This window comes from Denticeps clupeoides, chromosome 1 (assembly GCF_900700375.1).
Source record: "Denticeps clupeoides chromosome 1, fDenClu1.1, whole genome shotgun sequence".
NCBI lineage: Eukaryota > Metazoa > Chordata > Actinopteri > Clupeiformes > Denticipitidae > Denticeps > Denticeps clupeoides.
In genome coordinates, this window is record NC_041707.1 from 12,428,951 (window position 1) to 12,455,213 (window position 26,263).

Here is a 26,263-nt window from a genome sequence, read left to right on the forward strand (position 1 = left end):
TCTTTTAGAAATGTATTAATGAGACTCACTACACCACATCCTCCCTGTAGGACCCGGTGATCATGACAGTCCAGGTGATCAGAGGTTCTTTGGCTTCTGCTTAAACGTCTTGACAATTCTGCTGAAAATCCCCCTCTCAGGGCACCTTCTTTGAAATGTCAACAGTGCATAGTCCACCTCATACAGCGATGCATAGTGTTGTGTGTTGAAGAAGCTGAAGATTAGATTTGTGATCTCTGATCTGTCACACATTTGGCCTTATTCATGGTTCCATTCATAATAGCGATTAATGGCATAACATGCAATAGAAGTATCACTGTACTAATAGTTTGAGATCTGGGTAATACTGATCTGAAATTATGCCAGCGATGGACTAGGGCTAGTTTTGGTGAAGCAATGTTTCCCAAATTTTCTGTTGACCTGCTTTACAATTAGAAACTTCTGTTACATAATCCTCAATAGACTTTATGTGAGCACTCCTCAAATTGACTGTGGTGTCATAAATAAACTCTTCCATAGCTCCCTTTGTACCCAGCCAGTTATACTATTAACCAGTGAATGTAGGAAGTATTTGACTTCCATTTCTAATTTTAAAAAGGAAAGGGTTTTAGAAATTGGAATTTGTTACAGAGCCAAAATTTGGTTGGCAATAATCAGTTTTAAATGGATCAAAAAGATTTTTTTTTGTGAAACAAGAGTAGTAATTTAAACTTTACTGCTATTACTTTTATTTTATGCATTTTTTTAGTAATTTGAAAATGTCAATCTTATTGTTCTCATTTTCCATTTATTATTAACTGATATCATTTGTTTCATTATTTTGATGAAAAATGTTCCTTACCGGTAAAATGAGCAACCTTAATTACATTTCACAGTTTCTTTTTTATTTAGGATAAGTGTGGAAAAAGGTTGAGTGACAAAACTCATTATGTGATGTCAGCATCAAAATGAGGATGTTGGTCTCGTCTTAGCAGTGTGACACATGCCTATGAGTTCTTCCGTCGACTGGCATCCCTTGAAGTCTGTAGATGCTACATAATCAAATGCTGGTTAATGGGCTGACCAGCCAATTGAATGGCAGCATCATGTGTGTTATTATGTGGAAATTTGAAGCTCGGGCCTTTGCACCTCCATCTGCAGAGTTCAAGTGGACCTTTCTGCCATGGATGCTGTTTTCAGGGTGTTGTGCTTCGCTCCACGGGCCTGGCAGAGACATGAGAACATTTGCTTGCTTCGGCCCTTGCTGGTTCCACTCGAGAAAGGCTAGTGGATGAGGGCGACACGAACTGTGTCGTGTACTGCGGGTGGCACAGTGCCCTTCATTTATACATTCATCAGCCTGGCCCTTAAGCCAGTTATCCCACATTAATTAATAGTGGTGGGTGACATGGCTGATGGCTAGAAGGAACATCCAGGATATTTTTTCCATGTGTAATTAAGACTGCCATCGTATTCTGTGCAAATCCAAATGTGCCTCCATGTGCCATAACTGTTTCATATTGGTTAATGTTTGTTTTTTCAGGACAAATGAATATTTTCTGTGTGAAATGCATTTCCTTTAATACCAGATGGTTGGGGGCCGTACGACCGATTCTGTGATTGTTTTGATATAAAGGCCGTATGGATAAATTAACAGTGCAGATGATCAGCGTTTGAGGACTGATAAAAAAAAAGAAAAATATGACATCTACAAAAATACATTTTGGCTGAAGCTGTATAAAAAAAACCATGGCCGACACAAAGCTATGGCAGCAGAGACACTGAAATTGATGCCGCTGTGTTGACCAGCACTTACCAGACTGTATTTGTCGCCATCTTTTGTCCAATTAAGCGGGTATGAGAGTTGTGCAGACCCTGTTCTGCCCATGGTGGGACCTTAAATCCTCATTAACTGCTGACTGAAGATGGTTTGACATACACACATGCTCTTGAAAAGTCTACCAGTCATCTGTAAAATTGTCCAAGATGGGACACATTGCAAAGCATATAAAAACCAGTAAAGGAAATTTTATAATCTTTTCCCTTTTTATTGACTCGTCATGCGAGCTGCCAGGTATTCCTGTTTAAAGTAGCGTATAAAGTTTTTTTCCCCCTTTTTTTATTAAGCCCTTACTTCTGCTGCACAATTCATTGTGTTTGTTCTTGACATTTTCACTGTATTGTTCCTTGATTAGGCCTTGCTGTCTCTGAAAACTGCCATTCTCCCTCACACAGCGGGACCAGAGTCAAATTGAGCGGGGAAGTAGCGTTATTGTTCAGGGAGGGTAAAAAATGAACTGTGCAGGGCCCTGTCTGACTGAAACAGACAGAGAGAACAAATGCCATAAATTATCCATGAGCATGGTATAGCTGAGACATCAGACCTGACATGATCTACCTTGTTATGTATTACACCTTTTGGTTGATGGATTAATATTAACCTGATATCCTGGACATTTCCTGGTGAAATAAATGGTATTTATGGCTTCTGGCAAATTCTATCTTTTCTGGTTTCTTTTTCACTTTAGGCGTGTGTATTCAAACGGAAAATATCTTCTTCACTCAACAGTCTAAAGCCAAATCAGACTGACCCTGTTTACACATTGCTTCGGAATGTGGTCTGTTACTGGATATCTGTCTGGATCAGCAAAAATGCTTCCAGAGGTAGCCTGATTGGCTCTCATTAAAAATATCTGGATGGAAACAACATATCCATGGCCTGTATTTGCTCTGGCTCTTCACATTACTTCAATCTAGTGAAATACAAATAAGACCAATAGAATCCAATAACAACAAGTATTGATGTTAAGTGTAGACAAGTGGATCAGACTTTTCGTTTTACATATATTCTTATCCAAACACTGGGTGTCGGGTTTTAAATTAAGCCTTTTGTCTGTTTCTGTTTAATAGGTGGGATCTATGGATTTCATGACTATGAAACGTTCCCAGCTGTACGGTATGAGTGGCAACAACCCCTATACCCAGCAGCAGCAGCAGGGTGGGCCTTATCCCAGCCAGCCATATGGATCACCTGCTTCTCATCGATATCCAATGGGAATGCAGGGGCGGGGTCAGATCAGCACGGGTGGGATGCAGTACCCACAGCAACAGGTAAGTCCTCATTTAGAATTTTTTTTTTTAACAAAAATATAAATAGATATCTTCACTTTATAATAGAATGGATAGATGGTTGGTTGGTTTGGGTGGAGGAATGAAAAAGTGACAAAATGAATATTTGTATATACTTACAGTCAGTAACGACAAGTTTGTCCTCCTGCTCGGGAACACAACTGTACCACCTCTGGTCTGCTCTGATGCTGAACCCATTCCATTGCAATTTGCGCGATGAACCTAATAATGATCTATATTGTATTGATAGCAATAATCTGACAAATTAATTGTATCTATACAGATGATAAAGAGTGCATGTTTGCATGTATAGCTAGCTGTAACCAGGCAAGTTGGTCTCTCAGTAGTGAAGTTTTAAATAAATGTAATAAATGTCTAAATGTTTGTGTGGTTTTAAAGACTTAAATTCATGCCACAATTTTGGGTCCTTCCATTTCTCCATTTTAAATATTAACAGAAGGCCTAAGCTTTGCATGAGTAAAGTGCCTCTGTACTCAGATTATGGTGTCAAAAGTGTCAGAAATGAGAGGGATTGTCTCGTTTGTCTCATATGAAAAGTCTTGAGCTGTCTCCAGGAGGTGTCATGTTTTCAATATCGGCCTGAACTGCTGCACTGCACAGTGAATTTCCGTGCCTGGCATCTCGAGCCGTCATTAGAATTCCTGTTTCCTGTTTATAGCATTAGAATATTTCAGGAGTAAATATCTGCTCCGATGCATTAATATAAAGGCTTGGAATTGCAATACTTTCATGCTGAGGCGCTTGTGACAGCCTCTTTGGCATATCCTGTGGTTCAGAAGTAATGCTTTCTGATGTCGTGTTTCCCTCAGTTTTGGATCTGGGGACACAGACCATCCATTGCTCAGTCCGGATGCCAGAGCTAGGCTGTGCTATTCTGGGCAGAGAGGGTCCCCTGCCATGGCTCTATATTTAGCAGGGGCTGCTGGTCTTCATTTTAATGCATCTCCTGAGAGCTCCTGGCACAAATGGTGAGCCCTGTGATGTAGCCAACCTTCTCACAAGTACGCTGCTTCTCATGGAAATAGAGAAAGTGTTGGGGGGGTAGTTTTAGTCCTGAATGACCAAGTGAGAAAAAAAAACCTTGCTTGAACACTGGCAGAATTTTCACACATCCACATTTTAACCTGCCTACATGCCTCTAAACTGCATTAGCAGCAGAATTGTGGGTTTGTGTGTCTGCGAGGCGGAAGTACATAATGGCCCTTGTGTCCTTTTTACAGCAATTTTATTATTTACGCTCTCATTTTTATGTTCAATATTAGCCTCCTGTGTGGATTACCATTGTTTTATTTTTATTAAAGTTGGACCCCAGGGCTTCTGGAATACTGGCAGTAGCTGCAGTGGAGGACTTGGCGGTCCACATTAGAGACATCCCTTTTCGGAGCTGCTCAAGGCATCGTCTGACTCTCCTATGGCATTAGCGTGTACCGTAGAGAGGCACAGGAGAGTAAAGAGTAAAGGGATTTTGTGCTGAGAAAACACATTCACACTAAACAATTTCCATTCTTCTCTAATCAACTGCATTATGTGGGGAGTAAGACCATAGGTCTAGCAGTTGCAGAGCAGCAAAGCAAAATAATTAGTGAAATTACTTGTTATCCGCTACTATGACCAAAGGAGATAACTTCTAAAGTAATAATTTTCTGCCGCTGTCATTAAAAAAAGGAGCACTAGTGTGTAATTGTGGAATATAGCTAAGCAAAAGTAATTAGTTTATAACAAGAGAGAGGGAATGCTTCTATCATTTTATGTGCTTCAGTAAATATTATAAGGTAATGAATGAGGCTAATGGATGCAATTCTGTGTATCACGTGTCCAAGAATAAAAATCCCTAAATCATTTTCTTGACAATGAAGCATCATAGCAGTGTGTGGATTACCTATATTGTTCTAATAGTGTGCTAATTCCTATGGTAAAATACATATTTAATTCATACTTGAATATATTATTAATTCATACATGACACAATCATGCAATCATAGTGTTGAGCGTTGTCCTCCTTCAATTGAATATTGAGTTCATTCATTGCAGAATTAATTTACTAGCCTAGTGGGTAACACTCTCGCCTATGAACCAGAAGACCCAGGTTCAAATCCCACTTACTACCATTGTGTCCCTGAGCAAGACACTTAACCCTGAGTTGCTCCAGGGGAGACTGTCCCTGTAACTACTGATTGTAAGTCGCTCTGGATAAGGGCATTTGATAAATGCTGTAAATATAAAATGTAAATATGCAAATATGGTAATATTCATATATTTATAAAGGTATTGTATTGTTATTTTTTAGGCATCTATGTATTAAAACGAATTCCAGTGGTTTATTAATATTTTGGTCTTCTGTTTAATGTAGTACATATGACACTGAATACTGATTCACCTATATTTATTTCTGTAAGAAAATGCTGATATTTATCTATAATCATATGAAACATTTGAGTTAATCCTAAATAAAGCAGTTATTTCGTAACCTTGATTCTTTTTGCCTTGGCCTGCTGTATTGAATTCTGCCTTAGCAGGCAAATCGCACAGTAAGTGTATTTGTATGGTTCTGTTTCAGTGTGAGGACTAGCAATAGTAAATTTGACATGTTACTTTACTGAACATGCTGTTTTCTGAGTCCTCAATGCACAGCCTTTGCAAAACAAAACCAGAAAGGACAGTGCTGCTGCCGGCAGTGATCACACCCTTTTTCTTTCGCGGTTATTCTGTTCTCCTGAAGCAGTCCCCCTCACTGATATGCTTCCCAATGCTTTCTGAGTGATACTGTCAGCACACCTGACTGAAAGGGGGGATTTTGCCTTCTGTCTGGTTTCTTCAGTGAGAAGCGGGGCATTGGTGCTGTCACAAACCGTGACAGGCTGTGGCAGAGCACTTTCCCTGGATTAGCCTGCACTCCCGTGGGAGTTGGGGTATCACACAGCCACGACCAGAGTGCCAATGGCTGCTTGACTTACTGGAGCAGGGATCACAAAAGCCTTCCCTTCCAGGTATCAGACCGATAGGTTGGAGTTCCAGCCTGCAGGAGGTCACTGCCTGCTAATTGTCTGGCACATGTGGTTAAAGCAATGGACTCTTCTCTTGACGTCTGTTTGTTTGCACATGGAAGTGCACACACTGAGCAGATATTTATCCGGCAGAAGGATAATGGAAAGGAGAAAAAAACAGGCCTTGAGCAAATTCTGAAATCCACTGAATTAGATAAATGCCTCCTCGTCTGTGTCAAAATGATTCAATGGTAGTTACATATGAAAGCGAGTCAGAGAAAGAGAAGGCGAGAACAAACAAAACGAAAGGGGACCAACATAAGGGATCTGACTGATGACAGGATTTGAGCTTTTTGTGTGGAAGTGGAATGAACTTGAAAGTAAAAAGCCTGCCAATTCCACTGCAATTTCCTGTGATGTCAATGTTGGCAGACAGAAAGGGAAAGAATTTGAAGGCAACATTAACGTTTGATGTGAAGGGAAGAAAAAGATTGCCTGTGAAATGAAAGAGGGAAAATGTGTCAACAAGCCAGGAAGAAACCATTACTGGTCGCCGACGCTTGTTCTTGCCCATTCGGCTAAGTTAATAGAATACAGCCATTAAATAAAAGTGGGAAATGTTGCCTTGTCCTCCTCTACTGTGCTTTCACAATAGCGCTTCTGTCCTTTTGAGTCCTGCCATTTTTGCAGTCGGTGGACTGGGGCCATTGCTGCCAGGGTTTCATAGAAATAAGCCCCCGCTGTGTTAAGGTACAGCACCACTTGCGTCTCTTGTCATGCGTTTAACCTTGAAGCATGACGGTACAGTGTTCCCACTTCCCTCCCATTAACAAAAAGTGAAAAAAAGAGTTGGTTGTGCTCCTCCAAATGGGATCTCACATTCCCGTGCCAAACTGTATTGACTATTTGGAATTAAAACCGTAATTTATTGCATCGATCAGGCCGTGTTTCCGACATGGTTAGGAATACTCTGAGCCAATTGAATCACTTAGGCGTTAAGACATTGTCTTTGAGGTTAATGTACTGTATGCTGGTCAGCCTGAGTGATACTAAGAGGAACACATAAATTACCCAATGCTGTAGAATTGACAGGATAAGAGGGAGGTGGAGTATGGGGGGTAGGGGGCTTGGAGGGGGCTCTTCAAAGTCCTCAGCTCTTTTACTCGTTTGCTGACGGACCCGGGGCATTTTTAAACGACAATTAAAATCCAAGACATTAAGGGCTGAAAAGAAGAAGAATTGGTGGAGGCAGGAAAAGAGGACGTAGCCTCGATATCGCCGCTGATTAATTAAGGTTCCTCTTGCAGCAGAATAGATGAAGTTTCAGGATCAATTAATTAGTGAGAACCCAATGAGCATCAATGGCTCTAATGGCCTGCTCTCATTTGTAACTTTTATTACCCTACAGTTCTGTTGCCTGAGACGGTGATGCTGGGGAAGGGATGAAATGTAGATGAAATAACCATCACCAGCCTGATTTCTCTTGGCCGCGGTTGTTTTTGTAAATCTGAATAATTACAACTAGCAAAGTAAATTTATCGTATAATCGATGCATTGCAACACAGACATGAACGATGGTGTGCAAAAAATAATCGGTTATATCATAATGACATTGCTTGGTTATTTTTTGGTAGTGGCATAAAAATTGCCTGCCTGATCTCAGTGCACTACTACTCAGGGTAGGAGTCTCTGCAATAACTCACTGTTTTTAAGAAGAATCACAAACCTAGCGGCGAGAGCAGCGCACGCCATGTGCTTTAGATTTGTAACAATGAGTAGAAAAACTGTTGCGTTCAGTATGCGCTCACCTGGCGTCAGGTGAGAGCAGACTGAACACCGACAACAGTTTTTCTGCACATTGCAGGAAATCAAAGCATCCACACGGGTGTATGAGACCTTAACACTTGAAAACATTATGAGACGTAATGTAGAAAATTTATGGGATGCATCGGGATGCATCGGGATGCATTGATAATCGAGGCATTGATAATCGTAATCGAATCGAATCGCGAGACCAGTGATGGTTCACAGCTCTAGTGCCCACAGACTTCATCAAATTTGTTTTTAATAAAGCATCTCATTTATCCATGCGTATGGGGTTCTTGAAATCGCTAAAACAATTTTGTTCTGTATTTGTGAGTGTGGTTTTTAAATAGCGGTCTGTGTTCCCATAATGTATGGTGGGAAAAGAGCCAATCCTTGTCCATTTTGCGATAAGTGAGGGTCTATTGCAGCGGGAGCATGACAGTTGGAGAGATTAGGTTTTCCTGTAATTGGCTGTCCAGAAATTCATCTTCATTTTCAGCTTGATCACAAATTGATTTTCCCAGGTCAATTTGGCAGGTTCAAGTGCTATTGCTGCGTATCAACCCTCTGAATGCCAGCCATTGCGGCGGGAAATGTCTTAACATTTCCAGCTTTTCAGTTGCATGGAGGCTTGCTTTTTTCACAGCCAGACTTGAAGCTGGCCATGCGTTTTTGGCTCTCTGTGACAAGTTTCCACCCGTCATTGGCATCAATTTTATTTTTATTCAATTTTTTTGCCCTCTTTTGCGGGCAGTGATTGGCCTACCATGTAAAGAATCGTACCCGTAATCAGGAGGTTGCCGCTTCGAATCCCAAAATGCCAAGGTGCCACTGAGCAAAGCACCATCCCCAAATACTGCTCCATGGGTGTCTGTCATGGCTGCCCACTGTTCACCAAGGGTGATGGGTTGTGAACTGTGTGCTGTGCTGTGTTTCACAATGACAATCACTTCACTTTCACATCTAGTAAATGAGTCTGAACAAAGGAGATCTGTGACCAGTCTTTGCCAGAGGAGGTAAAATTTTAGATGTCTGGTAAATCTCTTATATCTTATATCTGGTTAAATACCTCTTATATCTTTAATAGCTGCAAGTGTGATTTATGTGAACATGCTTTATGGAGTATTAGTCCACTTAATTTGAATCACAAAGTATGTTTGACTATTGATATGGGGTTATATACTATTAGCAGAAATATTCTGATATACCTGGGTATATTGAGCAGAGATATTTTGCCAGTTTTTTGTGATATAGTATACTTCTGGTTTAAATCAAGTGGCTGTGGTCTCCTCAAGTGGTCTCCTGTAGTTCACTGTGTTGTTCAGCTCAGACAATGTTATTACATTTATAAAGAAACAATCTTATTATGTGTACCAAGACCATGTAGTGGTATGTAACATGTGTTGGTTTAGGTACCCAGTTTCAAATAGTACTTATACTAAAAAAAAAAAAAAATATTGGTCCATATCCATGATGTATATTAGGGCTGAAGAACCTGATGTCTGGTGTGGGTGTTTTTTTTTTCATGGGGGATGGGGTGTTTTGGGGGTAGAATTCTTAATCAGCCAATTATAAAGGATTTTCTCATGGCCCTTAATACCTTTATTGATTGAGGGGTCATCACATAAAACACCACCCAGGCAATCCCCAACACATGAAATTTTTCATTTTTTACCAGATTATCATTTGTTAAGTTTGTGATATGAAATAACACTGAATGATTCACAGATTTGGCAAATTTGTAGATTTTTTTCTTAACCATTCTCTCAGGTTAGGACTCAAAGTGAGCTGACATTGGGGGTTGGGCCTCTACAGTCAGTGCTTGGCAGTCAGGTGAGACCTGTCTGTCTCACTGCTGGGATTTGAAGAGTCTGGGAAAGCCTCCCCTCCTTTCACCTCAGGATCAGAAGCTAAATTCCCTCCCAAAGGCTGCAGCTTACCCAGAATTGGCCACTGGAATGAGACCATTTTCTACATTTTTTTTTCATTTCTTGGCCTCAAAGTGGGGTCAGGAGTTTAATGGGGAAACATTTGAATTGGTGGCAATAGACCAGAACCTTACATTCAGATTTCAGACATTTTGAAGAACATTAACCTCCTGCCACAATTTGAACATCTCCATTGTGACAGTAATGCTGCACCAACTAAACTGGCATTCAGTATATGTATCAGTGAATGCCTCTTAATTTGTTAATCTAAATTGATAAGTTGTAGACATTGAACCCAGTAAGCTCAGTAAAAAACAGAAAAGTACATACATTCCATTTGAATGTTTAGATCTAGAATGGAAATATTGGAGAGCCCTTGTTGCAAGACAGATTATACCCATTTATTTTTTCTTATAACAAGCAAGTTTGTCTCAATTGAGATGTGAACTCAGTCCTTTTCATTCCTTGAAATCATGTGATCATTAGTCTATGCAAATACATTCGGATGTCAGAAATATTAGTTGATGGCTTCATCTGGAGTAAATGTGCAAATATATTATTCATCCAATGTTCAGGTTCCCATATTGATTAGGAGAAGTTTTAAAAAGATTCTTAAAAAGCAGAAGCTTTAAAAAGCAATATTTCTTTTGTGCAGGGGTATAGTGGTCGGGGGACACAGAGGAAGACCACATATAAATATCCTCAACCAGGAAGCGACTTTAAAAAAAACAAAAAATTTAAGAAATATTGTCAAATATAATATAATATAATACAATATAATTTTGTCAATATGTTGCACAAGGTCTTTCTTGCAGTCTCCAAAAGCCAGATTATTCCAGATAACATTAAATACAAATGCAGAATGAGAATGCAAATATTAGCTGTCTGTTTTTCCTTGTTTCTATTTGTACTGTGGTTTAGCTTGGTTTAGGGTTGAGCTCTTCCAGTATAAAGTAGTTTGCAGGTTCTTACATGCTAAAGGAAAATAATTGTTGATGTTTGTTCGTGAGAGAAATTTGTCACCATTTGGGCTGCAGCAATATGATATTGAGGTAAATTAAAATTACACGAGTAAAGACCAAACTGACCTCCATATATCATTACCAGTTCACCAATTTCTGGTGTTTTTATATACAGATTAATGAGATGATTTCGGGGCAGTGGTGGCATAGCAGATAAGGAATTGGCCGTGTAATATTTTTTTTAAGGTTGCCGGTTCGAATCCCATCCACCAATGCTCAACAAGGGGGATGGTTAAAAGCAGAGGACACATTTCATTGTGTGCACCATGTGCTGTGCTGTGTTTCACAATGACAATCACTTCAGCTTCACTTAAGCATTTAGGGTATTTTAAAAGCTATGTTTGCATGTCAAAGGCTACGTTTGAGCTCCGCTTTGATATCTGAAAAGATCAGTATCTTCAAGCTGGTTACGAACACCAAGCACTTTACACAGATTGACAAGCCCTTTCGAAGCAGAGTCCTGGTCCTCCAGTTCCGGGCCGTCACTTTATACCGCTGGCCAGTCTGTCGACTCCGTTCCACCTCTGCACTGTCTCCCTCTGATGCTGATCTGAGTGGAGCATCCTCCGAATGAGGCTAATGCTAATGCACCTCTCTATATTCCCGTCATGTCCGTTTGGAGTACTTAGTGCTCCAACATCTCTCTGGATGGCTGAGTCCATATGTCATTCAAATGTAGGAACCTGTGCTTGGCTCGAGCGTGGCACGCAGTCAGCCATGGTGCTCGGTGATAAAATTATGAAAACTCTGTCTCTGTTCATTGGACCAACTGAATTACAAGCAGTTCTAGTCCTGATCAGCCTAAACACCGTGAGACATACTGTTGTCCTTATTAGGTCTCCCAGTGTGATTCCTTAGTCTACACCTCAGTAAATCTCTGCTGGTGGTCCTTGGACTAAATGACCTGGCCTTTTGCTTCAAGATAAAGACAGATTTGTGATTTAGAACTAATTTGAAAAACACCTTGGTCTTGGGTTAGCTTATCTAGCACTGTTTTTTGAATGCTGATTTTGTGAACTTGTCAGTATAGCAGGTTTGTATAGAATATGCTGTGATTCGAATGCCCTTTAATGTTTCTCCTCACTTTTATGTATTTTATTACTTTTTTTGTCTGCACGTCCCTGTACCCATACCCCTGTTCAACCTGCTCCGTCTGCACCTCCCGACTCACACATTGTTAACAGCGAGATCCAAGATAAGGAGCAGCAGGGTGTCGGTGTCAGTGATATTTCAGCTGCCTCGCTCTCTGTGAGATCACTTATTCATCTGAGAGGCAGCTCTCATCATTACACAGGAGCCATGAGTGTGTTGTGGCTTGTTAGGGGTCTCGTCCCAGCAGCTCTCACTTGGCTGGTTGCGGAGGAGGTTGAGGAGAACTCCGCAAGTTGTCAGGGCAGAATCACCATGACTGTTAATCCTGCCATGAGAACCTGTGACCTGTGAGAAATGAATGTGTGTTTGTGTGTGTGCATGTGTATGCATCATTTGTATTTGCCATGAGAACGCACAGAGACAAGTCTCTCATTATGCTGTTGAGATTATGAGAAATCAGATGGCTTGGCTCTGGGGTTAATAGCCTGACTTTGCCTATGCCAGCAGAGCCATTTCATTCATTACGGTGTTTGACAGCCACTGTGACCTCTCACCAGAAACAATGTGTCAGGGCTCCACTCAGACATACTGTGCCACAGATGAACCCCGTGCATCTCAGAGTTATAAACTCCCAATCATCCTTTCGTCTGACAATTATGTCACATCGGTCTGGCTGCATTGTGATTAAACCCAGCATAATAAAATCCTTTTTTTGGAATCATGTATAATAGGCCTAATGATTCTTGACTAAATGAGATTTATTTTGCATAGAATTCAGACATTAGGATGATACTCACAATTCTTCAATACATCAGCTTTGTAAATGCACAGATCTCTGACAAGAGTACCCAAAAATTACCCTATCAATGTCATCTGCTGATATGTTTTTATGATAAGGACACGTTTTAAATTTTGTTCCCATTCATTGCCTAAGTTCTCTGAACCTAGTTCTCCATTAAAAATATTTTAAACCTTACAAGGAAGTAGCCGCCAGTTGGATCGTAGGACTGCAAAATCTGGTATAGAACCAAAAATCTGTACAAAATCAAAAAGCTCCATGCATGTGTAAAAGTTTCTTAATTTCATACATATGGCCCTAATATTAGTGAGAAGGCTTGGGGCTATGGGATTTGTAGCAAAAGTTGAAAACGCACACTGAAATCAGTCGGTATGTGGTTTTTGGACTACGTTGAAAAAAATAACAGGCCACAGCTGACGGCTGAATTTTTGACCCTAAGAACAGCCTCATGTGGAGCGGTGGAGTATGAGTAGTAACAGCTGCTTATTAGGATGGGTTATGTAAGTGGGCGAAAGGCAGCGGGCCATGTCGGGTTGAAGGCTCGCCGCCACCGGAACTGTATTTGATGGTTAAGGGGGCAGGAGAATGTGCTCACACATTCCAGAGACGGCATCGTCTCAATGGCTCAACATGAAACGCTCCCAGGCCATAGGAAATTTTCACTCCCTGTGACGTGGGTAATGTTTGCTAATGTTCTAATTATTTTTGTTAAATGCTGCCAATCAGTCTGTCTGCTTTTTTTGTAGAGGCCGTGTCAATAGCAGAAACTACATTTGTCCTCTGATGCCCCTGTGGGGTATTCAGAGTCTAGGGAATGGAATGGAAAGAAGTGGAGCATAAAGAGATTCAGTAAATCATCCAGAAAGAGGAAATACACTGTAAAAAGTGAACATAGGCTAAATTTAAGTAATCTGCCACACCTAATATTTTAGCGTTGACATATTGTAAATACATTTTTTAATGTTTATTTATATTACATCAATGATAAAATATTAAGTGTTACTTAATTTTAGCCAATTAGCCTTTTATTTCTGAAATAATTTCGTTGCCAAGATAAAGTAAATTCAGACGACATACTTGATGTGGCATGAGCCAAACCTCCCCATGCGCAATGTCTTATATATCACCACAAAGAAGCACCCCAGCTTCTGTGTAGGAGCCAAACACCACTAGATTAAGAGAATCCTTTTTGCCTCTGTTTAATCACATTTTTGTAACATGTTTGATGAAAACCATTTGGCTAATTGACTAGTTATTGTCAGGATTAGTTAGCCCATAGGCATTGTGGGCCTCCATTTCACCTTCCATTTTTGGCAAGCCTCTCAGGATCCATTTATCTTGTGTGACCATTGTGCCATGGACCTCTTATCCTCTGCTCTATGTTCTCCGGTCTGCTGAGTGCTTTGGCAGTTAGGCTATTTTGGTAATTTGGCACTGAGCTGGACTCCCCGCTGATTTGTGACCTCACTTGGCGAGGAAGAGTTTGCCAGACTGCTGCATCATAGTGTGCAGAGTGTTACCACTGTAGGGTCTTTATAGAAGTTGGGATAACAGGTTTTTCAGACAGTCTCACTAAAATGCATTAAGTAATAGCTTTTATCAGAATACTATTGAAGCTGATGAAGCTAAATAGGCCTAAAATGGACTCAGTGTAATGATTACACCTGATTGGTTCTTTCAGCAGGTGCCTCCTCAGTATAGCCAGCAGAGCATGGGAGGATACTGCCAACAGGGTCAACCTCCATACTTCAGCCAGTCACAGCAACCGTACATGCAGCCCCGTGGCCCCCCACAGCAGGTAAGACTGTGACCCCCTCCCACCCCCATACCAACCCTCCCCCTGCTACCTATGAGAGAGCAGCCTGTGGGCTGAACAGTTCTGATTAGTTGTCTTGATTATTCATGACCTCTATTTCTGGCGTTTCCGTTTCCTGCTCACCACACTCCCCACTGGCAGAGGTATAACTCTGGCTTGAGTGCTCACACCAGGGCTGTTGAAGTGGGGTCTTTGTGCTTGAAAGGAGCTATTGGAAAAATTCTGAATGTTCTTGTTCATGCTTATTGTTTTCTCTCTCCCATAAAAAACAAATACATACATACATATACATACTATATATAATATATATATTAACACATGAACACTAATAGATATATTTAAATATGATGTATTTAAATGATTTTTTAAGAAGAATCGCCCATGTGTTTCTCATTGTCCCCGGCATGAGACAAGTTTCTCTGTTAAAAAAATGACCTCTGCTGGAGGACCGGCAGGGGACTTGGCCAAGAGGACAAGCACTCCTGCGTCAGCAGACGGTCAGGCAGAGGCAAACGCTTTGTGTGTGTGTGTGTGTGTGTGTGTGTGTGTGTGTGTGTGTTTGGGGGGGGGGGGGGGGGTGTAATAAAATTCTCCCAGGATGGGAGATGGTAATAAAATTCTGGAGCTGTGCATTAGCAAAATAGTATCTAATATAAAGAAACCCAGATATTTTCTGGAGGCAAGCCAACAGACCAAAGACAAATTGTAGTTTATTCATGTCAATAGTGCTCATTAAGAAGGAATAGTACACAGACATTTTGAGTATGACGGGGCAATTAATAACATAATCTGTAATACTAGTTTGCTCAGAAAATGAATGCATGGTGTTATAAAAGTATCATTTTGATTTTATGTGCTTTAAAAATTTTGGTGAAATAATATACTATGTATTCTTTTGCAGTTACTATGGTATAGTGCTGCACAATGACAAAATGACAGCATCTGTTAATGTGTGCTGGTGTTACTTGACTTTGTTGAGCTGTAGGCTCTTTGCACCATGCAATGAAAAAGAGAAACACTGGCTCAACTTTAAAAAAATGAGCAATCTGTCACACCTAATATTTTAGCATTGCCGTAATGTAAATAACAATAACAAGCCTGCTGTCAATAGCATTATAGTGAAGTAAAATTCACTCATAATCTTTGACATCTTTGTTAAAAAGTGTATTGTTTTATTCTTTTAACTACTGTAATATTGTTTTACTATACTGTAATATTGTTTTTACTACAACAATTAGAAAAAAACACCCTAAACAAATGACAGCTATGGTTTACTTTTTTCAGTGTAGACAGTTGGTCTGTTTTCACTGTGAACATTATTTACATCATGATTTGCCATAATATTCAGCAACAAATGCAACAAGCAGGAATCTACTTATCAGAATCCTTTTGGTCATGTTATGATTGGTTGTTCATCTCTCCAGGGACAATTATGTCCCTGCAAATATGTGTTAGCACACCACGAGGTTTGTGAAGTGTAGGTTTTGCCAGCTCTTTTACTCATCCACCACTGCTGGCTAACTTGCAGGACTGGACTCTAGGTTAGTGCTCCCTTTTCTTCCTCCTCAAAGGGCGATTGCATTAATCAAATCCGGCCCTTTATCTTTTTATTCTCTCTTTTTCTGGCTGCCCATACTTAAGGGCTGATGTAGGTCATGCAGGCCTCGGGATATTTGTATTCAAGAATAGTAAATTATCCATGGGAGCCCTTTGAGAAGAGAAAAGACTTGACCTTTGGGTAACACCTTGGACTGATCTAGTTTATACAAATCATGTGGAAAAAAATGCTGTGAGAGCAGCACAGTGATTATATTGCTCATCTGGACAAGGAGGAAGTGGTGAATTACCCTTGATTCTGGAGTCATTTTTCAACAAGTAACGTGCCTGCCACTCTCAGATCCTTCTTTAGAAGCAGCCATCCAGAATTTGACCCAGATCTTATTGACCCACATCTTTTAGGTTGAGCCTTACAAAAAAAGTCATCTCTTCATGGTTTCAGCACTTTGATTCTGGTTATATTGGCTTGCTCTGCCCCCATTAACCTGAGATATGGCACAATTTCCAGGTGATTGAGCTGTTGAGTCTCCTGTATGTTTTCGTATTTGCCAGCATGACGGCGTTCGAATCGGAGAGGGGGACAGCTTTACTTTACAGTCACATCAAGTTTAATGACTGGGGCATTATATTTGACAGTCTGTCACCTTTACTGTTATTGGGAGCAAACTCTAGATTCTGCTCTCTGCCACAGCGTCAGTGGAGCTTGCAGCTGAGGTGGGATGTATTGGAGTGTGACGTGATAGAAATGCATTCTTACACTGCCAAAATGCTGCATCAAATATTTTAGGTAGTAGCATAACTTGCCTGCATGAATTACTGCTTCTAGCAGCTTAATAAGGGAGTTTGGCTATAACATTTCTGAATGGAAGCTAGGATGACTCAAATGCTAAAGTGACATTTATCTCAGCAAAGTCCAAGGGTTGTGCATAATTGTCATTTAATAATGCATTCATGCTAAAATGAAAATAAGTTGGTTTCAAACCAAAATGTTAAGATGTTAAATGTTAAAATGTATAGAAACACATATTGGCAATACTTTCATACTCATGCATCTTATATTATAAAAAAGTTTTGAATGTTGTATTTTTTGACGACATAAGACCTTATTAATGAACAAATCATTGTATAAACCTTTGGCATTGTATATGTGGGAAAATCATTCTCATTTGTTGTCACCATAAGTGTGTATTTGGTCTGTATTTGAGTAATTGAGTAATTGCTCCAGGCTATTCCGCACCATAGTGTGCACTTTCCTGTGCAAGATGTTTCATTGCCACTACCCCTCCACTTCCTCTGCTCCACCTAGGGGGAATTTTTTGTACCCATGCAAATGAGAGGGTCCATCTTGGTAAATTGCTCTTAGAGACCCTTTTTGTATATATATTTTTTCTTTCTTTCTTTTCTCTGCTGTTGCTCTGTGGTTTGTTCATTTGTGCCAAGATTAAGTGTATATCGAATCATATTTACACATACTCAGAGGAAAATACAGCTGTTCTAACTGAAATAAATAAGTTGCTTTAGTGGAGACCAGCTATGGGTGATTTTAAATTAAGAGCATTCCAGGTAAGTTTTTGTCCAAACCAGCCAGATTAGTGGTAACATTTGGCCAGGTTGGGTATTACAGGTCTTGTTCCAGATACACACTTCACTCTTTCAGCCTGACCTTTTGTTATCTTCACAGGAAGCTACTCTCATGAATGAAGCAGCCAAGTCCAGGTTTATATTTGGGGCTACTCGGGCCGCCTTATCTCTGTTGAAAAGCTCAGCAGTGGTAACAGTTGTTTCAGGTTCGGGATTTGTATTCCCCATGCATTCTCTATGACTTGTCTCTTTATGTTCAATGTTGTACCACTGTTGTCTCGTTGATAAAAAGTAAGTAATAGAAGTGTCAGCATCTGACTCTGACACACATTGTGTGTGTGTGTGTGTGTGTGTGTGTGTGTGTGTGTGTGTTTTGAATCCCATTTAATCCAATATACTACCACTATATTTTGGTAAAAGTGTATATCTTCAAAAATATGTTTAAAAGTACAGCATTGATATACTTATCACCCAGCCAAAATGTGATAAATATATGCAACTCTAGATATATTGCCTCTTGGTTTTATAGAATGGTGGGTGGGATTCATTATAGTTATGGTGGGGGCAAGTTCTTGGTTGAAGGAACTTTGGATAAGATAAAAAATGTTATTTATAAATTGAAGGCTTCTGTTTTATTTATGTGTGCTAATTAAAGGAATGACATTTCACCACAGGTTTGTTGCAGTGTTTACATGTTTTGTTGAATCTGGCATGGGCGGTTTGAATGACAGTCAAAGCAAATCCTATTTTCAACTCGCTTGAAGAGACTGGTGGTGAAGCATGCTGCTCCTAGCAACTAGCGCTTTAATCTTTGAGTCAGTTTCCTCAATGACCCCTCACTGTTTCCACCCGCTTTGCTGTGATTGGCATATTGTCGGCTTTTTGCTGCACTTTTTCTGGACAGTCCCTCTACTGATCTGAGCAGAACAGGAATTATGGAAAAAAGAAAAGATACCCACAGGCAGGAAGTGTGACTGAAAGAACAGGGCAGCTTTGTTCCTGAGATAAAGAGCAGCACACTGCGAGGTGGCTCTAAGTCCTGCCGCGCGACGAGCGCCTAAATCACAGATGGTACTGGAAACACTGGCTGTCACTCCGGTGCTCATTTAACTCCGCAAAGTGACTTTGTGTCTGCAAACTCCTGTTATCTCGCTGCATGGGTGTCCTATCGCAGTCACGTTCTGACACAAGTCAGCCAAAAAGACAAAATCTTTGAGAGTGTCCTTACCTTTCCTTACATTTTACACGTTGGCAGCATTGTCTGTCCTCAAAGGCTGTCTTCAGAAAAAATGAAGAACAGAAGAAGAAAAATAAACCAAAAAAATAATAATAAAATAATGCAATCCTTTTGGTGTGACACATGCTTGTAGCTTATGAGTAATATTTAGGGATTGGTGAAAGTCCAATATATATATATATATATAAACATATACCAATCAGTCATCTAATTTGGACCACTTTACAATTATTGAGTAGACCTCTGAAGGTTTTGATGTGGTATCTGGCACCATGGTGGTGCCTGTTGGTTCCATGGATCAGCACGTCCCAGAAATGCAAAATTGGGTTGAGATCTGGAGAGTTTGGAGGCCATGTCAACAGCTCAAATTTGTTGTTGCGTTCCTCAGTAAATTCTTGAGCCACTAGTGAAGTGTGGCAAGGTCTCAACAACATTTAGGACAGTGGTTTGTGCCAGCAATTAACATCCATATGACACAAGGTTTCCTAACAAAGCATTGCCCACGAACATTTGGAAGTATCACAAGTATCACATCTCTCCCAGCTTGTCTTCCTCCCATAGTGCATCCTGATGACATGTCTTCCCCAGTGAAACAACACACCTCTCCATCAGCATGATGTAAAAGAAATTGGACCTGGACATCTTCTTTCTTTTCTCTATGGTCCAGTTTTGAGGCTTGCATACCCAATGAAGGTATTTCTGTCAGAGCAAGTATGAACTTTTTCAGCAATTTCAGCTACACTATCTCTTCTATTGAATCAGACACATGCCAGCCTGTACTCCATATGCATCAATGAGCCTTGACCACCCATGACCCTGTCGCCAGTTCACTGGTTTGCCTTCCTTTGACCACTTTTTAAAGGTCATGACCACTACAGAGCAGGAACATTCCACAAGAGCTGCAGTTTTGCAGATGGTAGAAGAGCCATCAAATTTTGGCTCTCTTGTCAAAGTATTTGGTCCATGTCAGGGTGACACATTCCTTACCCTTGAATATTATTTTGGATTCCAACACATTCTTACACTTCCAACACAAATTCTTGGACAATTGCTGCTTAATATGTCCTATCCACTGCCTGGTGCCATTGTAAGAAGAGAATCAAGATGGTCATAATGCTATGATTTGTGTGTGTGTTTAGGACTACTAGAAGGCAGCATTAAAGATGTGTGTTCTGTGTAGTTTGCTGTGAATGGGTGAACCTGTTAATAATCATTATTTCTCTCTTCTCCTCCTGTTTGAAGTAGATGTGGATGTCTGGCCTCACAACAGTTAAGCGTCGGTGGCAGCAGAGCTGCTCTCCTCTCGACCCCCGCACTTTCCGCATAGTGGTGGTGGCGGGGGGAGCAGCCGCAGCCCAGATCCGCAGTGCTGAAGCCATTCTCTGCTCCCCTGTATTCAAATTACACAAGGTTAATTAAAACGCTGTCGCATGTGCCGCCTGCCCGGCCGTATCGCCCTCCCCTCGTTGGCATTTTTAATCAGGGCCCCGGCGATAGCCGCATACTACGCACTGGAGGAGGATGGTGCCGTGGTGACAGGGAGGAGAGGCAGGGCCATTCAGAGTTCAGTGTCATTAATTGGTCAGCATTTGAATATTAGCTAAGAACCCGCTTAATTAACTGGATAATAAAAGCATCCCCAGGATGGGAGGGAGTAGCGGATAGGGGGGTGGAAAGACAGAGGGGAACGAGGGAGGGAAGAAGGGAGAGCACTGCAGGAAATAGAGGGCACCGCGTGCAGAGCCGGCCGTGTGGCGATAAGAGGGACCTGTACGCGTGAAAGGTTTTATCAGAGTCCTCTAAATGTCCCAGCATAGAGCAGCACATCAGACCTGGAGAAACCAGGACCACCTTCCACAACGTCACCATAAATATATTCAGATCTTTATTTCCTATTCTGACTAATTGCATGTCAAAACATTTGCACATTGATGTTGTTGTCAAATCGCAGGTTTCAAATGCAGATTTCGATGGTGCGTCGGCCTTAATGAAGCTGTATGTTGTAAGGAGTGCTGCTTAGTACCCCTCCCCATGAGGTCTCATTTAGTAAACATTTGTAAAGAAAAAAAAAAAAGAATGCGACTAAATATGTCCTTGTGTGTGCGCTCCGCTCACCAAGAACACCAAATTTTATATGATCAAAGACGACCGCACCACAGTTGCTATTGTTCAGCCGCGCCTCTGTAGAGCAAGGGCGACTTTAGCATACGAAATGGCCCCGCCGGGGAAGTTTTGATAAATGTGGGCCTGCTCAGGTAATTATTCATGTGCATTCTCCTCCGTGATACATAATGGCCACCAAACAAACAAAGCACGCGAGGAATTCCACTTCATCAATGGAATGGAGTGACACACCATATGCGAAAAAATAAGAAAAATGTCATCCCACAGTTAGCATCACTCTCGATGTTCTCACAGGAGGAGGGGGCTTTGTGCGCGGGTCGAAATGGGCTTATTATAGGCTGTATGCCTTTACTTTGTGGGAGACAGCCTTGCTCTCTCCAGGGGGGGTCATGGACCAATGTTGTACTTGCTTTGTGACAAAGGTCAGGGGGATTGCTCGCTTAAGAATCCAATCAGAATGACATCGTATTCGAACATGACAGTACAGATGTATCCATTAAGTTGAGTGTGAAGTGCAGAGATCTCAGCTTGTCAGCGGGGTGAGTGGGAGCCTGGCCACTGGCTGTAAAATAGCAGCCCTTCTCCTGCTTATTCACGCCAGTGACCAATAACTGTCGATGGCCCCACTCCTCCATCCAAAATAAAGCATGGTGTCATAAATGAGCGCACTTGAATAAGAAACAAATTTGTGAAAGTGAAGTGATTGTCATCGTGTTATACAGCACACAGTGGCACAACAAAATGTGTCCTCTGCTTTTAACCAATCACCCTTGGTGAGTAGTAGGCAGCTATGACAGGCATCCAGGGAGCAGTGTGTGGGGACGGTGCTTTGCTCAATGGCACCTTCTAATTACGGGACCATTTCTTTACTCGCTAGGCCACCACTGGCCAAAATTTGTATAAAGGCTTGGGACTGATACATTTTTAACAAGCTATTTCTCAATGATTATTGATAATTATGTTTGATAAAATAAATGAGTGTCAATTCTAACATTCAACTGTATAGTCTACTGTATTAATTTATGGGGTCTTTGCTCTTTCTGAGTATAAGGCTATAGATTTTGTATCACCCCTTGAGGTCTCCAAATGCTATTATTCCAGACAAATAAAGGAATTAATGAATAAATGTTTGTATTACTTTTATATTAAAAATTTGACTAGTTGCAATAGATCCCCCAAAATTATAAAAAAATAATGAATAATAAATGCAATTATATTTTATGACACATCTGATATTAATATGTGTGTAGATATGCAATTTTGCACAAAATGTATCTTCTTTCTTTTTGAGGGAATGGGAAATTAATCAGTCATCCAATCCGTCTTGAAGGACATTGAAGTGATGTTTACTGGAGGCATCTCCTAATGTCACTTTTTATTTTATGTGCTTGATTTTCGGCATCACGCAGTTAATAAGACACTCCAAATCTCTCAGGCAGCTTCACTCCATATCCAGTAATATTGTGCAACTTGCTGATTGCTTCAATTATGAAAGCCCAATTTGAAGTGCCATTGTTGTCTCAGATAATGACACAAGGGGGACATGAATATGGATGGCCTGCAACTCCCCCAGCCGTCCTTGTAATCTGTCAAATCGGAGACGCTTTGCGGCTTTGTTCTCTTCAGACAGGTGTTTGTATTTTTAAATGCATATTTTTCCTCGTCGCAGTGTCTCCTCGCTCAGAAATGGCTATAAATAGCTTGTTTGGCTTGAAAAGCGAGCACACCGCTCCTCTGGAACCCAGATATGAGAGGAGCTATCGGCACACCGCTGCGTCGTACCGTATGGGCACTTTTGGAAGTGTCACAGTTTTTAAGTTTTCCCATCCTTTGCCTGTCTCTCATGTGTGAAATACCTTGTTTACCTCTCATGGCGCTTCGCTCAGTCCCCTCCTGAGCTTCTTCCTCTATACCCACCCCCCCACCCCCAACCCAGAAAGGGGGAAAAAAATTGCCTGGCACCCCTGCATATTTGCAGATGACAAGCGGTGAAGGGCTGCCCAGTTTAAATCAGAGATGACGGTGTCCTCTGGGGCCCCAGGGATGCGCAGGGCCACGGGGCTTTTTAAAGACATGCAATTAAGCTTAATTTTTAATGAATATTAATGGAATTAGTGGCAGATTAGGCAGAGATCTGCATCCGAAGGTGTGGGAATGACTAATTCATTTGGTAGTCATGAGGAGCCTGCCGAGGGGGAGAAGGGAGGAGGAATGGAAAGACGGAGAATGGGGAGAAAAGACTGAAAGCTCTGGTCTGCAATGTATAGTTGAATGGCAGGGAGAGCCGCGGATGTTTCATTTCTGTTTCATCATTAAAAAGTCTCTTAATGTGACCCTTATTTCAAATATATCAGGAATCAGTCCAACTTCCTATAGTCTGCAGCACCTACATTTCTATGGAACAGGATTAAAATCTTACACTTGCTCTACTGTTGAACAAAATTACCCGTCTCTTAAGATTGGGAGCCTATTTAAAAGCATGGGGAAAAAATATTCATTTTATTTGAGCAAGATTTGATAAAGGAATGCATTTTGGCTTTTGCATAAAATTCGGTATTAGCCCATTTCTTGCAACATTAGAATTAAAATTGCATTGACGTTTGAGGGGGAAAAGACTTTCATAAAGTTTTGAAAATGGATAGAGACATGGAAAGAAATGCAAAAAGAACTGTACACCAAACCTGGACCAGAAGCTGGTAAAAGTTTAAAGCCAGTAATGCTGTGGTTCCACATGAATACCCCAATAATAAGATTCATAATCATCTATTAGTGGTGCATTTGCATTTTATGTCACCATTCTGAGTTTTGTTGAAAGCTTGTTGACACAACTACAACATTTAATTTAGAATATCTTCAAATGAATCCAGCTATAATCAGATCTGCATTAGCAATAGACAATTTTTATGTTTGCTGTATTGTCCTATAGGCTACATCATTAGAATGAAACTATTATGTGTTATATAGTTGTTGTTATTTCAATAAAATTGTTAGACTGCATGAAATGAAAGTCTCTGCATTTCAAGCTCGCCTAATTAAATAAGCAAAATAATTGGCTAAGTTGTGGGACCTGTCAAATGCTTGACAAATTGTCTGTGCTCTTTCTAACTTCAACTGCAGTATTTTCAACATCTCTTTTCTTGAAGAACTTTTAAGATTATTGCTAACATTTTAGACATAAACCCTGTATGAGAGTGATTGTGTAGTTTTTCATATTCAAAGCTAAAACTTTAAATTATTTATTAAAAATAAGTCTAAATAAAAAAAGTTACTAACATTGGCATGGTAGGTAGGCTTGAGACTCACCTTTAATGTCATGGGCTTGAATCCAGATCCCAGCTATGTGATGGTGCTCCCTGTTGTCTGGGTTTCCTCTTGGTGTTCCAGTTTCCTCTTGCATCCAAAGGAATGCATGCTAGGTGGATTGGTGACTCAAAATTGAGTGGTTTGTGTGCGCTGCGGTGATATGCACGTAGTCTGGATTGAGCGGAAAGAGAGAACAGATTTTTTATGTTTACAATGAGAGAACAATAAGTTTCCTTAAATCCGCAGTAGTAGAATTTGTGAGGTGAAGTGAAGGTCGGCCCGCTGGATCCGTGGTGAAAGGAAGTTCAGGTGAAGCCGAGGCCAGTAGCCTCTTTTGCAGAGGGAAAGTGAAAGTAAGTGATGTCAGACTGTAAACAGTGATGTGAAGCTGACCTCGCCTTTGACCCACTTTTCATAGCATTTCCCTCGATTAATTCACACATTCAAACACACACACACACACACACACACACATTCCTGAGTAAATATTTGGCTTATGTACGAGGTGTTTCCCTTGCTTTGAGTTGCGGTGACGTGAGGTGTGTGTGTTGTCTGAAGTCTGGCCAAAGAAAGATATTTTTACCTATGTTGACCTATTAATAATAATACCTATTATTTACGTAAGGAAGCCGCTGCATATTTTTATGGCGGCAGGACCCAAACTAATGGGTTGTGAGGAGATTGTAAAGATCCAGTTGCTGGGCCGTCCACCAGCGCACAGTGCTGTGGCGGGGGTTAAAGGAGTTCTCTGATGGACGGCCACATTTCCTCATGCTGCTTTATGAATTTGGAGGTATTTGTATAAGTCAGGAAACACATCCTGATTTGGCACCTCAGCCGGACGTAATGGAGATGGATGAATGTTGGACCTCGTCGTCCACAGGCGGGTTTGCCTGTGCAGCAGTTTCTGTGTCTGCACGGTGCACAGTGAACGATGAAATGGAGTGTTTAGCATCTCACTATTCATGCATTGTGTCTTGCATTGTGACCTTTTTATTGAAAATTCATAAAACAATGAATTGCTCACCACTGCACCTCGCCACCCACACCAGAGTTTAATACATTTGCCCTTCAGCCACAGACCTTCATCAGTCTGCTGCCTTGCAAGCAGCATTATGCGGCAGGTTCTCAGACACAGATTAAACCAAATCTGAAAGTAAGACAAACTCGTCAGAAAAACCGTGAGCGACAAACATTGTCAAAAAAAATTAAAATATGTAGTGGCTGTTAAACTTCTTCCTTAATTGGAACATTTAGTCAAAGATAAGGTTGCATGTGAATGTATTGATTGAATAAAGTGTCATTTTAATTGATCTCTGAATATTGTATTTCATATTGTATTTCAGGCGATGACCGTTGCCAGTAGGTAAAGCTGAAACAGAAACGCTTATTTTGCCTGTTAAAATCACTATGAATTTTATGAATATGCCCTGTTCATTTACATATTGTACAACTAACCAGTCGAAAAATGCCTAACAAAGGTGCTTATTTTTTGCTTTGATGTCCCTGATAAGGTGTAAATGTGCCATTGCTGCTGTCTCATTATTTTGGACAGCTCTGGCGGGTTAGCAGAGATAATGTGAGTTGGCCCTTTTGCTCTTTTGTGAGAGTGTTGCTGGGAAATGGAACGCATGTTTGGCATTGTCCTCTTGCCAGGTGGAGTGTGTGAGTTGGAGGGCGATGGAAGGAGAGAGTTATGTTTGAGGAAGTGACTAAAGGGAACACCCTGGTGCATCAGGAGCAGGTCTTGGTTTACCCAACTTGTATGACGTGTGCTAATCATCCTGAAAATCACTGACTCGTCACATTTAAACTTTGTTTAAAAAAGTTTCTTCTGGTTGTCTCAAATAATTCCATTCAAACCAAAAATAGCTGGTTGGATAGT

The 26,263-nt window shown here is 40.8% G+C and overlaps 1 protein-coding gene across 5 annotated transcripts in view; it reads left to right on the forward strand.

Moving 5' to 3' along the window:
- The window catches only part of LOC114788578 (AT-rich interactive domain-containing protein 1B-like), a 147,325-nt gene that overhangs the window by 17,193 nt on the left and 103,869 nt on the right, over positions 1 to 26,263 (forward strand). For 4 of the 5 annotated variants that reach the window (XM_028977297.1, XM_028977266.1, XM_028977272.1 and 1 more), the window contains exons 2-3: positions 2,890 to 3,090; positions 14,442 to 14,558. In XM_028977297.1, the coding sequence (XP_028833130.1) occupies positions 2,890 to 3,090; positions 14,442 to 14,558 (318 nt within the window). The remainder of the gene's footprint in view (positions 1 to 2,889; positions 3,091 to 14,441; positions 14,559 to 26,263) is intronic. The other variant, XM_028977280.1, reaches the window with a different exon arrangement.